This window comes from Heterocephalus glaber, unplaced genomic scaffold (assembly GCF_053883595.1).
Source record: "Heterocephalus glaber isolate CG9 unplaced genomic scaffold, H.glaber_assembly_v1.0 deba00001532, whole genome shotgun sequence".
NCBI classification, from domain to species: domain Eukaryota; kingdom Metazoa; phylum Chordata; class Mammalia; order Rodentia; family Bathyergidae; genus Heterocephalus; species Heterocephalus glaber.
Window position 1 is genome coordinate 5,128,969 of NW_028258330.1, and position 17,378 is coordinate 5,146,346.

Here is a 17,378-nt window from a genome sequence, read left to right on the forward strand (position 1 = left end):
GGGTTCATCACCAGCACTGAGGGGAAAAACCAAACCAGACCAAGCTCCAAGGAACACCATGCACGTTGAAATGCAGATGAAATACACCTGTGATCATAAATCACTTTGAAATGCATAAAAACTAAGAGTAATCAACAGATAAATAACAAAGTACTACCCTAAAATGTTGATTACAAAATTGAGTTGGTGGATATATGGGTATTCAGTGCATAATTCTATTATTCATATGCTTACAATTTTTCATAATGAAATAGCAGGGAAAGCCTAACACTGCGATGGCTGGTAAAACCCATGACTCTCTCATGCCCTGATCAGTTCAACAATAAGGCAACAGAAGTAATTTGCTGTCTGACTCTGCCTAAATCCTGAAGGGTTAAAAGAAGATCATGCCAGACCAGCATCAGGACTGGTACAATACTAAAGCAGAATGTGTTTGTAAGGAAAAAAAAAAGTGAGAACTCTGGTTTATAATAAATCAGAAAACAGAACTCCATGACATAAAGACATGAGAAGAAATCCAACCCACCTGATTGACGACTTCGAAGTAGATGCCAAGTGTAGACGTGGGATCTAGGCCACAGATCTTCCACTGACTCGTGCCTCCTACACCAAGCTCCTGGGAGTGGGGAGAGGAATCAAAACTCAAAACACTGACCCTGTGCTTAACTGCTGGTGAAAGGTACTGAGGAGTAGGGCAGGCCACTCTGAACATCTTTGATGTGAAAATGTCAATTTCAGTGAAATCTTTTTACCGAGAAAAGCACAATTATAGAGTAGAAGTACATTAACAGTACTTTAAAATTAAGCTTTTTATATGGACACTCAGAACAAGCTTCATAATATCAGATATATTATACACACTCAAGTCAACAAAATCAAATCAAGATTGGGCAAAAACTTACAGTAGGAAACAGAATTATCTTCTTGGACTGAAAGTTTTATGTACGTCTTTTATCATCATTATTAAAACAAGAAACAAGAGCTGAAGAACATTAGATATGAAGTATTAGTTTCTAACTCCATGCTTTTATGCAAAAGGTATATATAAATTCTCAGTGAGAGAACTCAAGAGATTGTAGCAGCATGAAGGCTGCTTTTTATTGATTAAACAGCTCCCAGTGAGAAATATGAGACTCAATGAAATGTGAATTCCAGAGTCACTAGAAAACACCTTTAATCCTCACTGAAATTACTGGACTGCAACAGCCATTCCATCATCACAGAGAAGCTGAGTATACACACTACATCTCATCAAGCTGTAGAACGCTGTGCTTAGAAAGTAACATGCAGCCAGGTGCAGTGGTACACGCCTGTAAACCCAACTTTATGGGAGGCTGAGGCAGGAGGATTATAAATTTGAGACCAGCCTGGGCAACTTAGCAACTTAAAGAGTCCCTGTCTCAAAATGAAAATTTAAAAAAGCTTATGATGTAGTTCAGTATGAAGGCCGTGGGTTCAATCTTCAGTACTGCCAAAAACAAAACAAAACAAAAAAGTGCTTCTGTATTAGGAGAGTCACCTGTGTCACTCTGAACACACCCTGCTGCTTGGTCAGCTAAGCACAATGGGCACTGTCTGGTGTCTCCACAGAGCCATTTCAGGGCTGTATGCACCTGGCAGCAGGAGCAGCAATCTCAGGACAGTGGCCAAGTCACAAGGTGGGGAGTTTCTTTGAAATCCCACAGCGGGGAGGGCACTCTCCTCTGCCAGTGCATCCTAAGCCGGACCTCAAGGTAGATGGACTCATGGGTGCTCACCTTCCCTTTTTTTTTTTGTTCACCTTCCCTTTTTCAGGCCTTTTCCACAAGAAGCATGCATTTCCAATTGCTGCAAGGTGACAGGCCACACCCACGAACATGCCAGGAAGTCAAGGAGCTTGCATCCCTCCCTCCCTCATCTTACCAAGCCTTCATTAGGCACCAGGCAGGGTGACCCAAATCCTCCTATACCCTGGAACATTTTCTCTATAATACACAAATTATTTTCTTTAGCATTTACCCTCTAAATGCCTTGCTGGAAGAACTACAAAAACAGAATGAGAAATCATCATCCTAGATTCACCCCTGAAAAGGACAATCAGATAGGCCTCAGATGGTGTGCTGGGCCCTACGCCAACTGCATCATCTGAACAACCTCGTTTCCTCCTCCAAACAATGCTGTGAGGCAGATACTGACGTGATCCCCATTTCCCAGATAAACACGCTCTGCCCAGGCCACACAGCTACTGAGTGGGAGACCTGTGCCCTGAATCCTTAGCCAGCTCTATAGTCCGCCCTCCCACTGAAGACCACTGATAAAGGACATGCTTGTGTCACCCAGCCTAAGATCCCCCTGGAGAGGCTGCATGGGCCCAAATGGTCAAGGATGGGCCTCCTGGCAGCTGATCAGAGGACTCCGGCCATCAGCAGAGCCACTCTTCCCACATGACAGCTGAACTGTGGTCACACAATCTATTACTAGAGAACACAGATGTTGGCATGTGTATCAGCCACTGCCCATCCAACCCACGGCGGTCTCTGCTGTCTGGCACCTACGAGCACAGAGCCCGTGGTCCACTCCTGAAGGGTTCTGCTGGCTGCTGGCCTTGTGCAACAGGGAGCCCCAAGGCTCCTGGGCACAGCACTCCCATGTGGGTGGTGGGGTTGAGGCCTGGGATCGAGCTGCTCCAGGCCAGCTCTGCCCCTCAGCCACACACAAGCTCGCTTGGCCTCAGTCCCTCCTCTGATCTTTCAGACAGAGGGATGGACAGCTCAGTGCTCCTTCCTCACCACAGACTGTCACGCCATGACACCCTAAAGGCATCACTGCAGGCCAGGACAGGGTGATGGGGTTTTCCTTACATTTTCTGACACACAGGGTCCCTTCATGTTCAGAGACACACATGGACCAATGGCTCCTGAAACCTTCAGCTCCCGAGAGGTCTGAAAGAAATCACAGCAGAGCACAAGGTTAGAGACAGCTGAGGGGAGGGTGACCAGGGCAGTGGCTACCTGTTCTTGGGCCACAGTGCTGCTCCTAATACCCAGTCCCCCCTCCAACCCTGACTGGATTAAAGCCAGTGGAGTGGTGCCTGCAGGAAACCAGCAACCCTTAGGCCATTTTGTCAGGACCCTTGAACAGCTTTTTCATGCCTGTGTCCAGCAGGCTGAGGTCACCAGTGGTCTGAACACTGAACTCATGACAATTCTCCAATGCCACCAACACTTTAAGTCTATCGTACCTTTACTTCCAAAGTAGCACCAAAAGCCATTCGGAAATCTCCATTAAAATCTTTGCTAAAAATTCTTTGGAAGGTCTGCTTGAAGAGGGAGGTGTTGAAAGAATCTCCCATCACCATGTGGCCTCTGGGTGAGAAGAAAGACAATGAAAGTGGGCAGCAAAATGTATGGAAGTCATCAATAATCTAAAGAAACAGGAAAAGCCAAGTGTTATAGTTCAAATGTGAAGTGTTCCCCAAGGTCCTTGCCTTGAGAGCCAGCCCTCTAGTACAGCAATGTTCAGAGGGCAGACAAGGTCCCAGGCATCTTGCTCATCAGTGATTAACCCATTCCTGAGCTCAGCTGGATGGGCTGCCAGGAGGCGAGGCTGGGATGGAGTCATGGGTCACTGGGGGGAGCCTTTGAGGGGTACATCAGGTCCCTGGGCCCTTCCTCTCCAGCGTTCTGTCTCTACTTCCTTATGGCCATGAGGTGAGCAGCTTGACTCCACCGGCCCTTTCTGCTAGGAGTTTCTGCCTTGGTGTAGACCTAAAAGCAATGGAGCCAGCCAACCATGACTAAAACCTCTGAAAGGGAGCCAAAATAAATCTTTCCTCCTTTAAGCTGATTCACGTCAAGCACTTTGTCACAGCGACAGAAAGCTAACATGCCATGTACATAAAGGTGCTACTGACTCCAGTGGAAAATGGCAAGTTCAATTTGTATTTAGGAAAGAACTATTTCTAAAACATTACACAAAGAATCTTTAAGAACAGTTCTATATTTTGATTACTGTACTGATTATGCAACTCTACAGAGATGACAAAATCTCACAGAATTACATATACTCACATAACAAATAGGGGAAAATGGCTGCACATAAAACCTAAGGGAATCCAAATAAAGTCTGCAGTACAGTTAACTGTACTGTGCCACGTCAGTTTCTGGTACTGACAGACCACTATTTCATGTAAGAGGCTACCAGTTGGAGAAGCTACATGAAGAGTACTGGAGGGCCTTTGTGTACTCCCATCACATTCACAATTTCTTTATGTTTTTTGGTGGGGTTTTTTTGGTACCAGGGATGGAACTCGGGACCTTGCACTTACGAGGCAGGCACCAGAACCACTGAGCTAAATCCCCGGCCCCAACAGTCACAATTTCTGTGAGTGTAATTATTTCCAAAAAAAAAGTTAAAAACAGAAAAAGTATCCTTTCATCAATAAGCCTGCCAATTCAAATTTGTGCCACAATATACACGTGTATCTTGGTTTTTGTCCACGGTTCCTGGCTCTCACATCCTGCCCAAGGCAGGTCACAGAAACTACAATTTCTCCAGTGGGTCATGGAAACTGTACTCTTCCTCTCTCTTCCGTCCTGGCACTAGCCGTGGAGAAATTCTCTGACCTACCTTGCCTGACAGGTTCAGAAGGGAGCATGCCGCACATTCAAGAGGAATGAATGGTACAGAAGCCAAGAATCACAGGCAGACAGGGCTCGCTGTGTGTCTTAGCCTTAGTTCACACACTTCTGTCCAGTTACATTTTTGGTTGTCCATGCTTCAGTCATGCCTAGCCAGTAAAATCTCAACTAAAAACCCCAAAGGATAAGGGTTAGAGCTTGTGGGTAGCTGACTGTATGGAGGGCCTGAAGGGTGAGGTGCAGGAGTGCGTAGAAGCTGCGTACCTTCCCTCACCCTGCCTTACGCATCCTCATCAGTGTGGAGAAGCTGCGTACCTTCCCTCACCCTCCCTTACGCATCCTCATCAGTATTCTTTGTAATATCCTTCACAATGAACTGCTAAGCGCAAGTGCGTGCTTCTGTGAGTTCTGTGAGCTGCCTGAGCAAATTAATTGAAGCCCAGGAGGAGCTGTTGGAACCTGGTTTACAGCAAAGCTGTGAAACATGAGGCTTCCAACTGGCATCTAAGGTTGGGGGGAGGTCTTGGTGACTGACCCTCCATCTGTAGGGTCTGGTACTATCTCCAGGTAGGTGGAGTCAGAATTAAATTAGAGATGCCCAGCTAGGTGTCCACTGAAGAACTGACTGCTCACTTGCTGGTAGGACAAAAGAAAAAAAATCCCTGCACATTTGAGGGTTACAGAAGGAGGACAAACTGAGTTTGAGCTGAGTGTTCCTGCATATCAACCAGTTACCTCTTTGCCTCTTTGGTACGGGAGAATAGCTAAATCAGCGGGGAAAGCCTCTCAAGTTAGTCCACTGCCTCAAAACTGAATCTTTGACTTTACCAATGCAGTAGAGCTTCTCTGAGTGCTTCAAGTCAGGAACTCCCGGAGGCCCCTCGCAAGAGCTCATCATCTTACTGAATAAAGTTCCCTCATGCACTTCCAGCCGGGGGCCCTAGTCCCATCACCTAACTTATCTGCTGCTCTCCAGGACAGCTCCTAGTGCCTGGGTTCCACCTCTTCCCCTCCTCAGTGAGGACCAGAAGCTGGCTAAAATGTAAACCCTCAGGCCCAGTCACATCTCTATGCCAGCATTTCTCCATCTGCTTCATGTGTGCCAGTCACCTGGGATCTTCAGCAAATGCATGCTATGGTTTAGGAGGTCGAATAGGCTCAGGAGGCTGTACTTCTTTTGGAGAGGAGCAACAACTGCATTTTTTTTCTTTAGCTCCAAACACTTCATGATGGTTTCCTCACTGGGGCTCACATGGATTTGGGGTCTTTTCATGTGTGGTTTCATCACCTTTCCAACACCCACCAGGTGAGCCGAGATGCATCATCTGAGGCTTGGAAAGGTGTGGTCTTGGGTCACTGGGTGACTAAGTGGTAACATGGTTTCAGAACTAGATCCAGGGCCTTCCCTTTTCCATTGGGGGCTCTCTTGAGCTTAGGAGCTGCTGGGTGCTTCTGCTCCATGATGGACACTCCAGAAGGTAACAGAGTGTGTCCACCAGTCATGTGCTCAGTTGGCTCTTTGGGAGAAAGGATGGAGGCAAGGTCAGGACAGGCCCAAGCCCTGGACACTGCTCGTGACTGCTCCTCTGGGTGCTGGGCTCTTCAGCGGGACACAGGGGATGGCTCCTTCCCTTGTCTCACTTCTCTAATGCTGGAGACCTATGGTCGACACCACAGTGCCCATGACACAGAAGGCACCCAGGATGTTCCAGCGCAGGTACAGTGTGGACCAGGAGGCTGAATTTCTAATGAGCTGCAGGTGAGGCTGATGTGTGTGGTGGCCAAACTCTACCCTATGTTAGAGTCCCTAGAGAAACTTTTAAAAATGTTGATGTCCAGGCCAAGCCAGACACTATCTAAATGACAGTATGGGGCGGGGAGGTGGTGCAAGACTCAAAACAAGAACAGCTTTTTAAAGTTCTTCAGGTGCCAGGCACCGTGACACACACCTATCATCCTGGCACATTGGAGGCTGAGGCAGGAGGATCATGTGGGTTCCAGGCCAGCCTGAGCTACACAGTGAGTTCAAGGCCAGCCTGAACTACACAGTGAGACCCTACTCAAATAAAACTCCTCAGGTGACTCTACTATGTAGCCAGCTTCAGACCAGTGCTTGGCATTGGCATTACTTCTATTTTCCTGTGCATCGCAATCTCCGGAAAGCTGGGTCCCCAGAGCATCTGACTCTAGGTCTGGATAAGGCCCAAGAAGTATATTCCTGGTCACGTCCCAGGTGCTGGTGCAAGCACCACACATGGTAAGAGTCCTGCTCTGCATTCTGACCTGCAAGTACAATATGAGTCTCTGAGTCAGGTGCTGACCATGTGCTCAGTATTAGTTATAAAGTACGGTGGCTTGGCCAGGTCAAGTTTTTCCTAATTGTTTCAGCATTCACAACCTATTATTGTCCCTTCTCCAAAAGAAATGCCTGCTGAAGGCCAGATACCTCATGCTTGATTGCTTAGCCTGGTCTCCATTTAGGTCTAATGACTCTAAGGAAGAAATGAAGTTACTGTGATACAACCTGTTTGTAGTGAACCCTTGAGGCCTCCTGCTCATCACAGCTTCTTCCTCCATGGGACCCACTCTCCCCAGCCACTGAGCCATCTGAAAGCTAACCCATTCCTACAGCTCCAGTACTTGTTCTCCTTTCTTAATATAACACTTTTTTGGGCTCGGGGTACAGCTCAGCAGTAATGTGCTCACCTAGATACATGAAGCCTTGGGTTCAACCCCCAGGACTGCAAATAAAAAATCTTTGCCCAGATGCCCATTCCTAACTTACCCAGTAAGATTTGTACAACACTTCATCTCCAAAAGTCCAGTTTGATCAAGGGCACAAGCATAAATATCAATGCAGTGACCATTTGTAGCAGCTCTATTAGCGAGCATCTCATAGTGCTGTGAAGAGGAGGAAGAAGAGGATGGTCTCAGCCAAGGGCATCATTACACCACAGCACAGCAGCTGTCACTCTAGTAGCCCACACCTTACCCTGAGCTAAGTCAAGCAAAGCCCAGACCTAAACCTACCTTTGTTGCCTTTTTCATGAACCGTGCATTATCTTTCTCAATATCATGCCAGGAACGAATGGGAACCTTTAATTCATCTCCCACCACCAGGCCAGGCCCCTGCGTGGGGGGCCCTCCAGTGAACAGCATGATCCTGGCTCCCGTGTTTGGAAAAGTACCCTGAAATAGAAAACAGCAGCATTATTAGATGTGAACAGCCCCATGTCCAAGGGCAGTTTCTTCTTTCTCTGGAGAAATACTCCAAAGATGAATTGTTTAAAGCTGTTCTTGGTATGTGCGCTGGATGTTGCACCCAGGCCTCTTCAGCTGTTAACATGGGAGATATTATACCCCAGGCCAGGGCAAGCAATCAAGCATGAGGTATCTCTGCATGAGAATCTGCAGGCAAGTGTGCAGAAAGTAGCATTTACTCTCTCCCAATCTGAAGGCTTTATACACTTTATTAATTTACTGTGAGCACATGCCATTGCTCTAATTCACTTATTTGTCCATGAAAACTTCTGACATTTTTAAAGCATTTGAGGGATCCCTTCACTGTGGATAATGACTAAAGCGCTTCCTGATACATAGCACAGTGGGATGGCTTAGGTCACGAAAAATTTTCAAACAAAGCCAATAAATGCAGTTTCTAGGAGCAAGCTGGCACAGCATGCACGGCCACCCATAAATCCTGGATTACCTCCAGCAGGCCAACGGCAATGGACAACGCAACCCCAGTGGACCGCAGAGGCCTCTTTCCCTGAGTGACCGGCCATGGGTCCCTCTGCAGCTCCCCGAGGAGATCTGTGAGGGTCATGTCAATCTTGTGAATGGGCTGCAGAAACCTGTACAGTTTGGGGTAGACACATCAATGGTGGGTTAATAAAGTACTCTGATCTGTTACTCTTGCTGACACATAGTAACTGCTCTACAAAATAATTATTCAGCGTAGAAAAAACATACCTCCAACTATAGACACAAAACAATTCAGGGCAATTTTGAGAAAATTTATTAATTTATTAATTGACTGATGGAAAGGGTCTCACCATGCATTGTACTTTGGAGCCCAGGCTGACCATGAACTCAAGTCTTCCTGCCTTGGCAGCCTGAGTGGTAGGATGACAGGCATGCATCATCACACCTGGCCAAGGAATATAATTTAACCTAACATTTGGCAATTTATACATGTAGTGTGGGAAAAAAAAATCAATTTGAAAATGGACAAGTCAGTTTAATTAAATTTTAAGTAGCAAAGCAATCCTAAGGCCATGCCTAATGGGGAATTCAGTCCTTAGAAGGTCCACTTCTGTGGACAATGGGCATCATGCTAAAGGTTTAGTTTCTGCTTCCTCTGAGCTTTACAAATAATACTGGCAGAGTAAGAGGACAGCCCCAGCATGTCAGGTGAGGCAAGCTATCAAGTCTGCCAAATGTTAACTCAGCTCAGAGGAGAATGAGGTACTCAATGGGCTGAGGGAAGTGAGTACATGTTTATAAATTTGTTTTATCACCAAAATGAGAAACTGTCAGTTCCAGTTTTATGTAAGGATCAAAAAAGACAATGGAGGGCCGGGGATTTAGCCCAGTGGTTCCACCGCCTGCCCCGCAAGCACAAGGACCCAAGTTCGATCCCCAATACCAAAAAAAAAAAAAAAAAGACAATCGAGCTTGTGGTGGTGCATGCCTATAATCCCAGCACTCAGGAGGCTGAAGCAGGATTGCTTCGAGTTCAAGGCCCAGGCTACGTAGTGAGTTTAAGGCCTATCTGAACTGCAGACCAAGATTGTCTCAAAAAAAAAAAAAAAGACAATGGCAAGCTCAACATGGTAGCATATACCTATAATCTAGCACTCCCAGAGGCTGAGACAGGAGGATTACAAGTTTGAGTCCAGCCTGGGCAACACAGCCACTCAGCAAGACTGTCCTAAAATTAAAAAAAATTTTTTTTTTTTTTGGTGCAGGGATTGAACTTGGGCCCTTGTGCTTGCGAGGCAGGCGGCAGAACCACTGAGCTAAATCCCCAGCCCTAAAATAAAAAATTTAAAAAGAGCTGGGGATGCAGCTCAATGTGAAGGACCTGGGTTCAATCCCAATACTGCAAAATAAACAAACACAGGGCCAGGAATTTAGCTCAGTGGCACTGCACTTGCAAGGCCCTGAGTTTGATCCTCAGTACTGCACACACAAAAAAAAGAAATTTAGGGCTGGGGATTTAGCTCAGTGGTTCCACCATCTGCCTCGCAAGCACAAGGATCCAAGTTCGATTCCCGGTACAAAAAAGAAAAAAAAAAATTAAACCAAGAAAAAACCAAAACCAAAAACCACCCATGTGTCCATGAAGAGGGAAATGTTTGAGTACAAGTCCCAAAAATGTTCCGATAAAACATCAAATACTGACTAGGCCTAAAACTGCTCTTCCTGCCTCCTTGGGCTATCCCCACACCCACTACAGTATGTGTAACAGCAGCTCCCATCTCTCACCTGCTGGAAACAAAAGGGTGCTCCTGAGGCTGTGCAGGCCTTGTTTGCTGCATGGGCATGGCTGGCTTGGACAGGCCCAGCATATCCTAAAAAACAAAAGGACCTCATTTCCTGGAAAAGTAAAAGTTAAGGACTGGTTACATTGTTAAGATATAGCCTTGCTCCTGCTTCTGTAGGAACAAGGCACAAACCTGTATTTGCTTTGCGGTTAAATCCTTGGTCCCGCGGAAGACATAACTTTTGGAGATTCCTTCACAGCTCAGCTCATGAACCTGCACCATCCTCCCAAAAGTGATGAGGCCCACCAGGGCCTCCAGAGGAAGGAGACTCAGGGACATCTGCAGGGACTCTTTGAGGGCCTGAAGGTCATCTTCCTCCAGGCACGTGTCCACCACATAGAGGAAGATCAGAGGGGACCGAGGACCTCGCTTCAGGCAAAGGAGAAAGCAGGATGATCAGTATACAAATACTATGCAAAACTGGCTATTTTTAAAGCAAATCAGATACAAAACAGCCATCTTCATCTACACTTACTGGCAAGGATATCTACACAAATCTCTGCTTATCTCATTGGGCTCAGATTCCACTAAAACACATTAAGCATCAAAACAACTTGCATCCAAAAAAAAAGGACTTGTATCCAACAATTTATTGGGCCAGGGATTTAGCTCAGTGTCACCCAACTGCAAGGTCCTAAATTCAATCCCCAGTACAGGTCCTGGAACACTTCAGTAAACAGCAAGAACACAGATCCCTGACTGTCTCAAGAAGCAAGTTTCTCAGGCTAGGGAGTTTTTGAGGACAGTGACTGCCATGAATGCAGAGGGGGCAGGTTCATGTAGTAAAGAGAGGTCATAGCAGCCTCAGCAAGAGTCACTGTCTGGAGGAGGAGAGGGATGGAGCAGTACAGATGCAGAGAAAGAGGCTCAGCTTGAGGAGAAAGCTAACACCCAGGCCGCTTGAAGAGTCGAGGCACCCATGGGGCTGCGCAAGGGCATCAGTGAAAACTGAGGTTGGAGTGGTCACACACAGCACCAGGAAGAGACTGGCTTTCACTCCGGGTGAAAAGGGGAGCCATTGCCACCACTAGAGGTTTCTGAACAGAGAAATATTTTAATATTTCTTTTAATATTTTAATTTTTTATTATGTAACAAATCCATTTCATTTTAGGAGGAAAATACAGAAAATGTAGATAAGCAAAAACACATGAGGCACAGAAAGAAAAGTTAAATTATCTGTTCCCCTTCATTTTGCAGACACAAGCAGTATTAATACTTGCGTGCCATTTTAAAAAACTAAAGGCACATGTTTTTTGGTTGCTTTTTTGTTTTTGTTTTTTTATTTTTTATTTTTTTATTTTATTTTATTTATTTAATTTTTTTTGGTACCAGAGATCGAACTCGGGTCCTTGCGCTTGCCCAGCAGGCGGCAAAACCACTGAACTAAATCACCGGCCCCTTGCTTTTTTATTTTTTGAGACAGGGTCTTGCTATGTAGTTCAGGCTAGGCTTGAACTCACTACATATTCCAGGCTGGCCTCCAACTCCCGAGTGCTGGGATTACAGGCAGTACCACCAAGCCAGGCTACATATATTTTTAAGGAGTTAAGTTTAAGAATAAAACACAAATGGCAGGGCTGAGCAGGTGGCTCAGTGGTAGAGTGCTTACCTAGCATGCATGAGGCCCTGGGTTCAATCCTCAGCAATGTAAAAAATAAAGTAAAATAATAAAATACAAACAATAATGTTCAAACTAAGGAGAGCAGTTAGTAGACTGCTAAAGTAATAGCGAGGGTTCTGCCTGGCCCAGGGTGGCAGGAGTGGAGAGAGAAAGGTGGGTGGATTCCAAGTAAATTTTGTTGTTGTTGTTGTTTTGGTACCAGGGATCGAACTCAGGTCCTTGCGCTTGCACAGCAGGCAGCAAAACCACTGAGCTAAATCCCCAGCCCTCCAAGTAAATTTTAAATAGTAAGACAATGGGAAAAACTACTAGATTAGATTTGGAGCGTGAAAGGCAGAGGTCCAGGATGAATCTGGTTTTTTTTTTGGTACCAGGGATCAAACTCCGGTCCTTGTGCTTGCACAGGAGGCAAAACCACTGAGCTAAATCCCTGGTCAAATCTAAGTTTTTAAAATGAAGTAAACAAGAAGATGGAGTTTGATCAACTAAGACAAACACAACATGGCTGCAGAGGACACATTTAGAGTTTAGTCAGTTCCGCCTTTTTACAGCCTTCCGTCAAAACCTGAAAACAGTACCAGAAGTTTACACTCCATAACCTCATGTGTAAGATCTGCTGCCCTCACAGCTTTCAGTCCCCCAGACAGGTAAGGGACACAGTCTTCAAAGGATTTCAAGAGAAAATCAATTTTTAACACTGTTCGGCAAACACAAGATGGAGAAGTTACCTGTACCACGTACTCAATTGTAGAGAACTGGGGCATGAGCTCGGCAGGCTGGTTCACCTCAGATATGCCTGCATACGATGGGGGGAACTGTGAAGAGAATGGAGAACAATGTTCTGTGCAGGGTGAAAGGTGTTTATGTGACACTTGTCATTTCCACTGATAAAAATGGTTATGACCACTTGTTAATTGTGAACACACACTATTAGAATCTATTTAAGCACTGTCTTGCAAATTAAAGGCTGAAATTTACCTGTCTCACCAACAGTCTATATAGAAGATGAAAGCCTTTAGTTAGATTTATTATTTTAGTCATTATCAATAAATTAGTTATGATTATGCAGAAAAACTGGAAAGTTCAGGAAAAGAAAACCAGAAGGAAAAAAATCCTCTCAGAGGCAGCTACTATGAACATCTTGGGATATTTCCCTCTAGACTTGTCTACTTAAGTTGACACTCTATGTTAAGTTGCACTTAACATAATGGCATAGACATTTTCTTTTTTAGAAAAAAAACTCTGTAGAAACATTTCAAAATCATAGTTGTGGGCTTATTTTAATTCTAATACTCCTTAGATTTCTATTAAAGACAAAAGTTTAGGGGCTGGGGATTTAGCTCAGTGGTTCCGCCGCCTGCCTCACAATCCCAAGGTCCTGAGTTTGATCCCCAGTCCCCCCCGCAAAAAAAGTTTAGGTGTTTCTCCCCAAGTTTAGCAGGGGCTCACTGTAGGCCAATGAGCTCAGAGTGACCAAACACAAGTCCTGCCAGGAGATGACAGCTATAGGGGGACAGGGCCAGGAGGGAGCAGTCAGGACCCCAGGAGGGGTTTCAGCAGGGCCAGCAAAACAGCGCTACCTTGTGCCAGCCACAACTGCCCAGTGGCTTCTCCCAGAGAGTAGGGCTTCATCTGTGCAGCAAGAAGGCATGAGAGACACACAGGAAAAGTTGGTCCCATGGCCACTCCCAGCCGCTTGGCAAGGGCTGCTCATCCACCCAGTGTCCGCTACAGAGAGGGTGGGAGAGTGGGCAGGAGCGCCCTCATTTCTCCTGGGGTCACCTCTCATCTGCTTGCTCTCCACTCACTGAGGGGTTCAATTTCTCAGGGCTCAGCTGGGAGGGCTACAAAAGCTCAGGTCTGCCTGTGACACACAGACCTCTGGGCCGCTCCTGGGAAAGGGCAGGTGAAGGTGAAGGAACAACATAGCACCAAGCACTTACACAGAACGTGTGCACCACTCCACTGAGGCATTTACATTCTGAACTCAGTTTAATTCTCACACCAGGCCCAGCAAGGACACACAATACCATTACCTTAATTTTCAAGATGAGGAAATTGATGTACAAAACAGTGACTTGCCCAAACTTACACTGGAAATAAAAAATAAATCTGAAAATCAAACCCAAGCAGTCTGAATAAAGCTCTTAACCAGCATGCAAGCCTGCCTTAGAATTTTATAAATGATATTAAACACAGACATCAATTCTGAATGTAGTAAAGTGCAAACATTTTTTTATCTTTTGGGAAAGGTTGTTTTGTTTCTGAGTCAGGGTTTCACTATGAAGTTCAGGCTGGCCTTGAAATCACTATGTAGCCCAGGCTGGCCTTGAACTCATGGTGATCCTCCTGCCTCGGCCTCCCAAATGCTAGGATTATCAGCGTGTGCAACCACGCCTGGCTGTTTTTTATTTTTAATTTAATTTATCTGTGGAACTGAAGATTGAACCTAGGGCCTCCTGCATGTTAGGCCAGTGCTCTAGAGCTGGGCTACATCCTTAGCCCCTTTTAGTTTTTGAGATAGGGTGTTGCTAAATTGCCCCGGATGGCTTCCAACTCAGAAAGGATTATGGGCATGCACCACTGTGCCTGGCTGTTGGAAGTTTTTAAAAATCAGAAATGGGGGCCAGGGATTTAGCTCAGTGGTTCTACTGCCTGCCTCGCAAGCACAAGATTCCAAGTTTGATCCCCGTAAAAAAAAAAAAAATCAGAAATGGTTGTTGGATTCTGTTAAATGCTAGAGCATCTCTTCAAAGTAAAAGATTAGGTACCTCCCATTTCCAACTACTAAGGAAGAGACAATGGTTGGTGGATCTTTCCCTCTCTGTATCTTTCCTGTTACTATACTGAATTACAGTGGACCCTCAAGTTACAACTGGCATGACATACAAATATCTTGGGTTACTACCAGAATTTTAGTTTTAATTTACAACCAAAGTCTTGAGTTACAACCCAAATGCTGGCCACTTGTGCTTTCAGATAGATGGATTTAACCTTTCAAGAGTTATGGAAGGGGGCCGGGGATTTAGCTCAGTGGTTTCGCTGCCTGCTGTGCAAGAGCAAGGACCCGAGTTCAATCCCCAGTACCAAAAATAAACAAACAAACAAACAAAAAAGAGTTCTGGAAGGACCAATACAACATCCTTTCCTGTGCTGGGGTTAACTGAGAAATCCTGGGCCAATGTCTCTCTAAGGACACTGAGATCTGCCTGTATACAGGAGAGAGACTTTGAAGGCTGTGTAGAGGAGCCTAAGCCTTCAATCGACCCACATGAGTTAACACCAGACCTCAAGAATGAGTTGAGTTTGTAAGTCAAGGGTCTACTGTATAGTGATTTTAAACTGTTCTGGCAAGTTCCTTCATGTCATAGCCTCATGGAGTTTTATTTTTTGACAACAGTCCCTCCACAAGTACTTACGAAGCCAGAATGTACTGGCATATAGAAAAGACCTGCCCTAGATACCTGGCATGCAGTCACATTCAATTACTACCCCCCTTCTCCCTCTCCAGGCAAGGACCCTTCTTAATTCTTCCTCGCTTCCCAAAGCAGAGTGTAGTGCCTCAGACACACACCAGACACTCCACAAAGACCTGAAACAAAGTATGAAAGAATGGTTTCCCCGCCACTGCCTGCTCCTCCAATCCATGGCACATTGCAGCTTCCTTGTTTTGTCTTTGAGACAAGGTCTCACTATGTAACCCAGGCTGGCCTCAAACTCAGGGATCCTCCTGCCTCAGCCTCCCAAGTGTTGGGATTATAAGTATGTACCACCACACCTGGATAGGTGCTTTAAAATTTTGAGACAGAGGGCCAGGGATTTAGCTCAGTGGTTCTACCGCCTGCCTCGCAAGCGCAAGGTTGCAAGTTCAATCCCCAGTACCAAAAAAAATAAAATAAAATAAAATTTTGAGACAGAGTCTCACTAAGTCTGAGTCACCCAGGCTGAGCTAAAACTTTTGATCTGCCTGTCTCAGCCTCCTAGAGTGCTGGGATTGCAGACATGTGCCAGTATGCTCAGTTATATACACTTCTGAATCTCTGACAGAGAAAATTTTTTCCCCAGTGCTGAGACTTAAACTTAGGTCCTCATGCATGCTCAGCATGTGCTTTACCACTAAGCTACCTGCCCAGCCCCTTATGGAGATAAACCCTGAATAAAATCTTCTAGTCTGAACCTATAGTCAGTCATCAACTACATACTGTTCATCACTGTCTTTACGTGCTGTATCTGAGAATGATTATAATTCTGATCAGACGAATGAATAAATACATCCTATTGATAGCTTAAGAGCTGTTAGAACGGTGTACATGTTGGTGTGATTAATTTCCTCTAACAACTGTACTTAGGAAATAATTTATAGACCATAAAATTCACCCATTTTAAGTGTACAATTCAATGAGTAAATGAATTGTACAGTAATCACCACAATCCAGTTTTAGAACATTCCCATCATGGACACAGTTATAAAGTGAAGCTATGACCTGGGGTATCACTTAATGGTAGGGCATGTGCTTAGTATAAATAAGGGTCCAGGTTGGAGCCCCAGCACCAAAAAAAAACAACAAAAAAACAGAGAGAGAGAGAAGTCACTTTGTCACGTGAGGTTCTTTGAATTTTTAAATTCTCCAAATCAAAACGGGCTCCACATTGATACTTATACTTGGATCCTAGTTAGAAAGATCAGAAATGAAAACTGACATCCATCATTCAATTAGAAAATACCACAGTCAACTCAAATACGAACAACTGACCTATTTTCTCTACTTCCTACAGAAAATGTTCAAGAAGACAATTCCATAGCCATCCATAACAAATGACCAGGACTCAAACAATGAAATCATGCAACAGAAAAGGCCCAAGTGTTCAGCGTGCAATACTGTGCTTAACAAAGCCATCACTCTGAGTTGGCAGAAACTGCTGCCCAGGAGTGGGCAGAAATTCACATTCACATCATTTTTTCACAGTACAGCTAAAATAAAACATATAACCTATTTTAAAAAATAATTCACATACCTGGTTTCTTTGGAAACAGAAATTACAAGCCCAAAGTTTTGCTTGATAATCAACCTGACTGTGAGAAAGAAAAATACCATCAGGAGGTACTGTTTTTATTTTTAAAGCATTCAAATGTAAGTTTGAAGCTCAATAAATCACAGACATGTGCTTGTATATATGTGCATAAGATAAAAGCTTGCAAAATTTCACTGCAAATAGAATTCTAGCTGATTAAGTACACCAATAGTTTCCATCAAAGGCTGCAATGAAGAATGAGTAAGTCTTTTTTTCTCTTTTCTAATCCCCTAATTTTTAAATGCCTTGGCTTACATACATTTTAGGTTACTGACTTGCCTGTTATCTTAACCTTGTCTTCTTAAATTTTTTAACATGTTTGTTGTTCAGGTATGTGCAAGTATTAATGTCTTTTTTTTTCTGGTACCAGAGATCAAACTCTGGACCTCATGCTTGTGTGGCAGCCACAGCACCACTGAATTCCCAGCCCCTAAACTATACATCTCAAGCCTGACATGGTTGCACATGCCTGTAATCCCAACACTTGAGAGGCTGAGGCACAAGGAGGCTGTGAG

The 17,378-nt window shown here is 44.8% G+C and overlaps 1 protein-coding gene across 7 annotated transcripts in view; it reads right to left on the reverse strand.

Moving 5' to 3' along the window:
• Sec23b (SEC23 homolog B, COPII component) overlaps positions 1-17,378 on the reverse strand; it is a 32,906-nt gene that overhangs the window by 11,505 nt on the left and 4,023 nt on the right. For 4 of the 7 annotated variants that reach the window (XM_087189034.1, XM_087189035.1, XM_087189033.1 and 1 more), the window contains 11 exons: positions 16,807-16,864; positions 13,827-13,883; positions 12,519-12,605; positions 10,301-10,537; positions 10,110-10,195; positions 8,329-8,473; positions 7,650-7,808; positions 7,405-7,520; positions 3,221-3,344; positions 2,841-2,921; positions 527-616 (listed from right to left, as the gene is read on the reverse strand). In XM_087189034.1, the coding sequence (XP_087045160.1) occupies positions 527-616; positions 2,841-2,921; positions 3,221-3,344; positions 7,405-7,520; positions 7,650-7,808; positions 8,329-8,473; positions 10,110-10,195; positions 10,301-10,537; positions 12,519-12,605; positions 13,827-13,883; positions 16,807-16,864 (1,240 nt within the window). The remainder of the gene's footprint in view (positions 1-526; positions 617-2,840; positions 2,922-3,220; positions 3,345-7,404; positions 7,521-7,649; positions 7,809-8,328; positions 8,474-10,109; positions 10,196-10,300; positions 10,538-12,518; positions 12,606-13,826; positions 13,884-16,806; positions 16,865-17,378) is intronic. The other 3 variants (XM_004840878.4, XM_004840880.4, XM_004840879.4) reach the window with 1 other exon arrangement.